Here is a 7,660-nt window from a genome sequence, read left to right as displayed (position 1 = left end):
CAGTGCTTCAGCAGTGGCTCGATCTTTCTCCAGAGGAAACAGAGCATCCCTTACCTGACCCACACCACAGCCAAGGGTGGTGAGGCTGAGTGATTACAGACTCAAATCTGCTCACCTGCTTTGTACAACACCGTTGTCAACAAGCCATTAAACACCTCCAAAATGGAGCAAGTGCAAGGTTAAAGAGCCATGACTTTATAAAAGCTTCAAAGAAAGTCTGAGGTGATATGTACCGGCACCTGGAAAATGTTGTGTGGAGGGTTTTGCTGCTCCCCAAAAGTGACGCTCCCAGGTTGTGCACAAACAGAGCAGCACTGTCGCATCTCTCTGCAGGTTCCTTAGTGGGTGACAGCCACAGGCAGCAACAGAGCAGTCAGTGAAGACACCCTTCATTTCCCACCAGAGGAAAAGGAGAGGAAGACTCATAACCAAAATATTTCAAACTAATATAATAGAGAAGCAGCAGTGTGCTGCCTCCAGCACTACTGAAAGAGGGATTCTAGAAGATGCATCGTAATTTTTTACTTCCCTGGCCTCCAAGAGCTGCATGGGGAGGATGTGTTCTGCTGTAACAGCTGGTGAGGGTGGGATTCAGGGTTCACCTCACCCCACTTTGGCACTCAGAAAGCCATTCATCCCACTGGAATGGTTCAGCTGTGCTCGCCCTGTCGGCAGAGAGAGAACAGGCATCACCACAGAGCATCCCATCTTCCAATGGGCTTGCTAAGACGTACTCTCTTGGCACCTACTGTCTCAGCAACCCACCAGGCCCTCCAGCTTTTGGGGAGATGAGATGATTTAGCATTCTTCTGCAGATCTACTGCAGCCTCTGTGAGGTTGGAGTCCTAGCAAAGTTGGTCTCCAAACATCCACCCTCATATTCCACAACAATTAGAGAGAGATTGAGAAATCACTGCAGTATCTGCTGAAGAGTGAGGAGCAATGATCACTCACAGCATCCACGGGTGCCAAATTGCACCAAACCAAGGAGCACTTACTGCAGGGAGGAGTTCTGGCAGTCATGGGGTGTGTGGGCTGCTGGCCTGACCTAATGTCCTAAATACCTCGACTTTCCATCAATTAATACCATCTCATGTGACACAGCTGGGATTCATAGCCCAATTGTTGTGGGAGTCATAGGAACAAATCTGGATAACCAGAATCAGAGATCAGCTTTATGGATTAATTTACAAAGAATTGTCAAAATGCTCACCTAAGAAATGCAGACAAGCTATCCAGGATAGTGCATCTTGTAGAGTGGAAGAAAATGCCACAAGAGAATAAATATTAAATACATAGATTTATTATGGTTTTTCTTATAAATATTTCATGAATTTCATAGAAATAAAAATAAAAGTAACAGAACCCTTTCCAGACAGAAGTTGAGTTTGCCTTAGAAGCAATGGCTATTGGCAAAACACTTTTAGGACAAAACCAACACTACATAAAAAACAAAGAGCCATTTAAATAAAGGACATAATAATATCGTGCTTAAAGCTATATAAATATCCACAAGGAAGAGGGAATGTTGTAGTGTGTAGAACAGGTGTAGGACGTGCTTCGTAGAGCAGTTAATTGTGTTATGTACTAAAGGAAGAATATGATGCTTTTGTGCACTTAAATAAAAAATACTCCAAAGCATTCTCCCCAAAGTCCATCCTTCTGTGCAATGTTTGTCACCTTCAATAGTAGAAGCAGCCAAATGCAGCCACCACACAAAACAGGCTGTCCTGGGGAAAACAGAGAAAGGCTCTGTGTTAGTCAAGGCCAGCTTTTTACTAGTATAGTGGAACAGGCAAACATCAGAGAACATTTAGACCAGATCATAACTGTATGGTAATATATAGCAATTTTCTGTCTTTTATTTAAGTTTCTTATTCACCTCACTTGTGGTGTAACCCAGGTCAGTGCATCTGAATGCCAGAAGTGCCTCAATTTCCTCCATCCTCACACCCACAGGTATCTAGCTGTCAGTTTAAAATAAAATAATCATTATGTAAAACCTTGACTTTGTCTCAGTCCTGGATTTCAGCCATGTTCCACGTTGCTGCAGTTCAGCAAAGTATGTAAGAGAAGACTTTGTCTCTTGTGCTTTCTCTCCCCACCAGTAAAATGGTGTGACTACAATGACTTTTGTACTGTACTGTGTCACCTACTCAGGGGAGAACTTTTACTATGTTGGCTGTTATAGCTAAATATGCTTTGTGAACAAGGATGTAAATCAGGCTGTTTCAATAATCTCGATTCCTTCCTTCTAGTAGTTGTTTCTTTTCTGCTCCATATTTAAGGTCACTCTGCCTCTCATACAAAAGCAAGTAGCCTTGCACTTCCCCTGAGAATCCAGTCCATACTTACGTTCATGAACACGTCGTGAGCACAGCTGTCAGTGTCAGCATCCCAGAAACATCGTGCAGCCATGCTAGACAAAGGAGCCAGACAGGAACATTACCCAGAGTTCATGTGTAATGACCTAAGTGATCACAGATACTTCCCTTGAAAACCAAACTGAATTTGCTTTAAAGGTAAGGAATTGGGAAGTGTGCTCCTGAATCCCAAGCCCAGTTTTCTACTGCTGAATTCTACCACATGCTGTAATCCCCTCTGTATGTGCTCCTCTTTCAAACTCATCAGCTCTCAACCCTGCCACCTTCACTGCGCAGCAGGGCTTGAAACCTCATTGCCATGGTGCTTAAGAATCTTTGACTTCTGGCCTATGCATATCAGTGACTAATTTAGCTTATTTGTTCTTGTCCTTCACCTCCTGCACCCTCATGGTACATACTCCCCATTTATTTATAGGGAGCTATCGTATTCCTTGGCAGATGCCATGCTACAAGACCACGACCTCTTCAAGTCTTTCCGTATCTATACCCTCTGCTCTCTGACTATCCCGATGGACTTCTACACCCAAGCCCTATCCTGAGCACAAACAACCAGACCATAACAGGATAGTGCATGAGAGACCTTGCTGCTGCCTTGTCTAAAGGCACTGACATTTCCTTTTCCCTGCTGCAAGGCTCCCACTCCCTGCCTGCCCCAGTGAGCCTCAGCTGACAGGATTCCTTTTGGGGCACAGTCCCATAATGTATGAATGACTGTACTAAGGTGTATTTTGCATTAAGGATGTCAGTGACTGTGTTTCAATCTCGCCTCCTGTCTGTTGCAAACTGGAAAATTTCCCCAACTGCTCTGTCAGCCTGTGTGGCTGGACTTCACATTTCTGATCAGACCACCTGAACACAGAACTGTTCACCCTGGCACGGTGCTTGTGGAGCAGCCTGCCTGCAGACAGACATTCCTGACAAAAGCCTGAGCAGCAGGTACAGGCATCTCTCTCTGACCTCCAGAACAGGAAGGCAGCAGATCTGATTACAGCTCTGCTGCACTTATCTTCTGCTGGAATACCAGGCACAATAATAAAGATAAGCCCAGCAGATAAAGCACATAAACCTTGTAAGCTGTTCCCTTTTGTATTCTCCCTACCCACGAGTAATGGAAAGCTACAGCCCACTACTGCAGCCAAGAGGAATTCTTTCATCTGACTGCAGGCATCTGGAGCTGACTGCAAGTGCTCAGCACCCACATGGGAATCTAGGCTTGGTTCCCATGGCAGAATTGCAGTGGGATTATAGAAATTGAAACTTCGGAAAAATGTAAATGATGTGCTTACGGAAGCTTTCTGGCTTTAGACAGAAGTGCTTTACCAGGGCTTTTGTGCTCCAGCAGGGCCTTAGGAATGGATAGGGGGGTGTACCCTAATTCATCATGAATACAACACAAAAGGCTTCTACCACACTCCTTCACCTTGCCAAGAACCACCATAGAACCAATTATCACTGGCTAATTCAACCAGTCACAACCTAAGCACTCAAGTTGCCACTAAAGAGAAAAGAAAGTGATTTACACTTCATCATCTGCAGACAGATCTCTGTAGAAAGGGAAGGTGGAAGCAGCTTCCAAAGGAAAAAACCACACCCAAACCCAGAAAACATGCTAGAAATACAATTAGAAGATGCAAAACTTACTTCACTCCTTCTCCTCTCTGCTCTCCAATGACAACCTGCACCACCATCTTGTACCTGTCAAATCCCTCCTCTGGAGAGAGAAAAAAATAATAGTGAGAGCAATAACTTTTTAAAACTATGAGCCCAAGACACGACCCTGAAAGCTAAAGATTTCTGGCTATAAAGCAAGTGGCTGTACAAGCCCACGCAAGTAGCCAAGTGGACAGACTGCCTTGCAAAGCTTCATTTTCCTTAGTATGGAGTACCACGGTTTTGCTGGAGTCAAAGGGTGAACAGGGTAGTTGGCATCCATCAGAAGATGCATCTAAGGCACAAGACACCCCTGAGCAGCCACACTGTGTGTCAGCATTCTGCTTTGACAACTTTCATGATCTGGCCACATGGAAAGAACATAAATGAGGCTGCTGGCGGACAAAATGCAATTTGAAAAAAAACTGTCTGATTTTAAAACTGTTTTGATGCAAAGGTATTGTGAGATTCTTCTGCCACACAGGTGTTTCCTTTGCTTCTGAGTGGTATTAAAGGCCACATAATAGCTGTGTTATTTTTGTGCCTTCAGAGATGTGCTATTGTTTCACAACAGTAAAAAGTACCTCTGGGGCACAGATCTAATCAGGCCATGGCAATATTCCAGAAGCCAAATCAGAACAGGCATGTTTGAAATCAAATATAGATCCCAATGCCTGTCTCCAACAAAGCAGTGTCCCGGGACGACTCCAGCACCCTGTTTCCACTGGAGGACCGAGCACAGCACGCTGGCTCTGCTAACATCCAACACGTCAATGCTTATCAGAGATGCCAGCTGATAAGAGTGGCCACCCCGGGCCAGCCTAGCTTCAGGCTGCTGCCACTGTGGTTACACATTACTGAAGCCAAGCCCCGTGCAGAGGAACTCAGTGTGAACACGTGCAGGGACTACAGCTGCTGCTGCTGGCTTTAAAGGAGATGTGTAATTCTGGGAGAAGCACAAATCCACGGCTCCTGCCGAGGGTGACCGCGCGGCTGTGCCAACACGTCAGGCCAGCCCAGCAGGTGGAGCACCAGCGTGTCCCCAGGAAGAACAGGAAAAAAAATGTCCATGCCAGCACACACATCCATATACTTATTCCAGCACAAAACTCAGGAAACACCTGGTGGTTTCTGCACTTTTCTTCTTGAATTCAAAAATGCTGGAGGGCATCCTGTGCAGCAGCACAACATTTTCCAGAGCTGTAAGGCTGTAGTCACATCCCTCCTTGGCTGACCGTTCCTCTCTCCCCCTTCCCTCTGCCCCCTGAGCCTTGTTCTGATCTCCACTGCTATTCCAGCTCTGATCTAACTCACAGCAGAAAAAGAGCAGGAATGGTTCTGTTTACGGAATCAAAAAACAATGAAACATCACTTCTTTCTTCTCTCCAATGCAGCTTCTTTCCCCCTGCAGACCCTCCACATTTGGCATCATACACTTGCCAAGCTATATGAAAACAAATCTTGTCTGCTCGAACTAGGTCTCCAGTTCCACAGGCAAGGAAGGTGCATATATAGGACAGATTGCTTCATGCCAGCAGACTCGAGTCAGTCAATGGGAAGGAATATGTTTCAAGAATAAAGGAAGAGAGAGGCATCTTGTCAAAAGGGAGAGGACAAGTCAAGAAAAGAAATTACATCTCCAGCAGACATCCTTACCTTTCAGTCTGTCTTTTATTGTGTCTGATAAAGACTTTGTAAGCTCAGGCATTTCTTCTGGGATGTACTGTACATCGGCCAGCTTCTCCTTCAGTATTGCACGGATGCATTCTTTTACTGTGGACGACTTAAATCTATCATGGCAACAAAAAAAAAGTGCAACAGAAAGCCCAGAAAGTTCACACACAATGTGTAGAAACATACGCAATGCCACCTGGGAAAATGTAGTTTTCATGTATTAGAGAAAAATGACAGATGACAAACCATAGGAAAAAAAAGCCTCGCTAAAATGGAGATATTGCCAAAAGCCAAACACCTATCAACAGGGGTGAAACCAGCCCCACCAGCCCGGTGCCCCCCAAGCCCTCGGCGCTCCCCGTTCTTAACCCCGCACCGCCTCCCGCCAGCCCCTCACGCCCAGGGACCCCTCCCGGCATTCCCGCCGCAGCTCCGCATTCCCACTGGAGCCCACACGCTCCAGTCCAAGCCCTCATGGCGCTGGCCCCTCACCGCTGCTGCAGGCCGGGCCGCAGGCTGTACGTGTTCTCGGCCGCTTCGTCCGGGCCCAGCTCGCCCATGGCCCCGCAGGCCCCGGCGTTGGTTACCGGGACAACCGCGGCGGCTGCCGCCGCTTCCGCCGCTCCCGCCGCCCGCCCCGCGCGTCACCGGGCACCGCCCCGGGGCCCGGCTGCGTGCTGCGCCGTGCGGAGCTCTGTGCTGCGCGTCTGCAGCCTGCGGTGTCGTTTGGTATTAAAAAAAGAAAAAGAAAAAGAGAAAAAGAAGAGAAAGAAAAGAAAGGTTTTTTTGTTGTTGTTGTTTTTTGTTTTGTTTTTTTTTTTTTTGCAATAAGACTTGTACAATGAAGTAGGTGGTAAATAAGTGTTAAATAATTGCAGGCTATTTTAATAACTGTAATAATTGTAACATTTTGCAATGGCTTGTAGAAGACGCTGAGGTGCTGGAGCAAGTCCAGAGAAGGGCGGTGGAGCTGGGGAAGGGTCTGGAGCACAAGTCCTGTGAGGAGCAGCTGAGGGAGCTGGGGGTGTTTAGCCTGGAGAAAAGGAGGCTCGGGAGGGACCTTATTCCTCTCTACAACTCCCTGAAAGGAGGGTGCAGCCGGGCGGGGGTCAGCCCCTTCTCCCTAACAACCAGCAACAGGATGAGAGGGCACAGCTGTTCCCGGAGAGGTTTAGGTTGGACATTAGGAGGAATTTCTTAATCATAGAAAGCGTGATTAATCTTGGAATGGACTGCCTAGGGAGGTGGTGGAGTCACTGTCCCTGGAGGTGTTTAAGGAAAGACTGGATGTGGCACTTAATGCCATACTGTAGTTGTCATGGTGGTGTTGAGTCATAGGTTGGATGTGACGATCTCAGAGGTCTTCCCCAACCTGATTAATTTTGTGATTCTGTAAGTGGTTTGAAGAGGTTGCTGCCTGGAGTGTGGCTGGAGGTATGATGGGGTGAGAGTGGGGTAAGACAGCCTGGCCTCACTGGGTGCTTCCCCAGTGCCCCCCTTCTGCCCCAAACCAGCCAGCAGCCACAGCCCCTGCACTCAGCCTTGCCCAGGGCTTCGAGGCTCCCTTCCTGCCTCTGTACAACACATCCCAGACATCAGGGAGGAGACCCCAGCCTTGCTTCTTTCCTCCAGCAACTTCTTAAATCCTCCATAAAGGCCTAAAATTCTTGCTCCCTCAAATCCTACCCCTTGTTCCCTTTTCCCTGCCCACAGCTGCTGTGTGTCACAGGGAAGGCTGCATGTGCTGCAGCGTCTGCTGAGAAGCTGACATTCTGTTTCCTCTGCAGGTTATCTCCAAGCAGCGATCTTTGCGATCGATTGTGCTTCCCACGTGCAGCGGATGACACGGCTGAGAAAGGTCCCTGTGTGCCTCACCCAGCTCCGAATGGAAACAGTGTGAAGGCACAGCCAGTGCTGCTGTGGAGTGGTGCTGCTGCCACAGATGAGAGTCT

The 7,660-nt window shown here is 47.5% G+C and overlaps 1 protein-coding gene across 2 annotated transcripts; it reads right to left on the bottom strand.

Moving 5' to 3' along the window:
* Positions 1-1,368: 1,368 nt before the first annotated feature.
* DYNLT2B (dynein light chain Tctex-type 2B) lies at positions 1,369-6,378 on the bottom strand. 2 transcript variants are annotated; one of them, XM_084212043.1, is made up of 5 exons: positions 6,201-6,378; positions 5,691-5,824; positions 4,026-4,095; positions 2,356-2,419; positions 1,369-1,730 (listed from the first exon to the last, which is right to left on the bottom strand). In XM_084212043.1, the coding sequence occupies exons 1-5, from the start codon at positions 6,266-6,268 to the stop codon at positions 1,683-1,685; spliced, it is 384 nt and encodes a 127-aa protein (XP_084068169.1). In that variant the 5' UTR covers positions 6,269-6,378; the 3' UTR covers positions 1,369-1,682. The 2 variants fall into 2 exon arrangements, with proteins under 2 accessions (XP_084068169.1, XP_084068168.1); XM_084212042.1 differs by having other exon boundaries at positions 1,369-1,725.
* Positions 6,379-7,660: the final 1,282 nt, after the last annotated feature.

The sequence above is a fragment of the Fringilla coelebs genome (assembly GCF_963513975.1).
Source record: "Fringilla coelebs genome assembly, chromosome: 10".
NCBI classification, from domain to species: Eukaryota; Metazoa; Chordata; class Aves; order Passeriformes; family Fringillidae; genus Fringilla; species Fringilla coelebs.
Note: the sequence above shows the minus strand (reverse complement) of the source record. Positions and strands in the feature narration are given on the sequence as shown.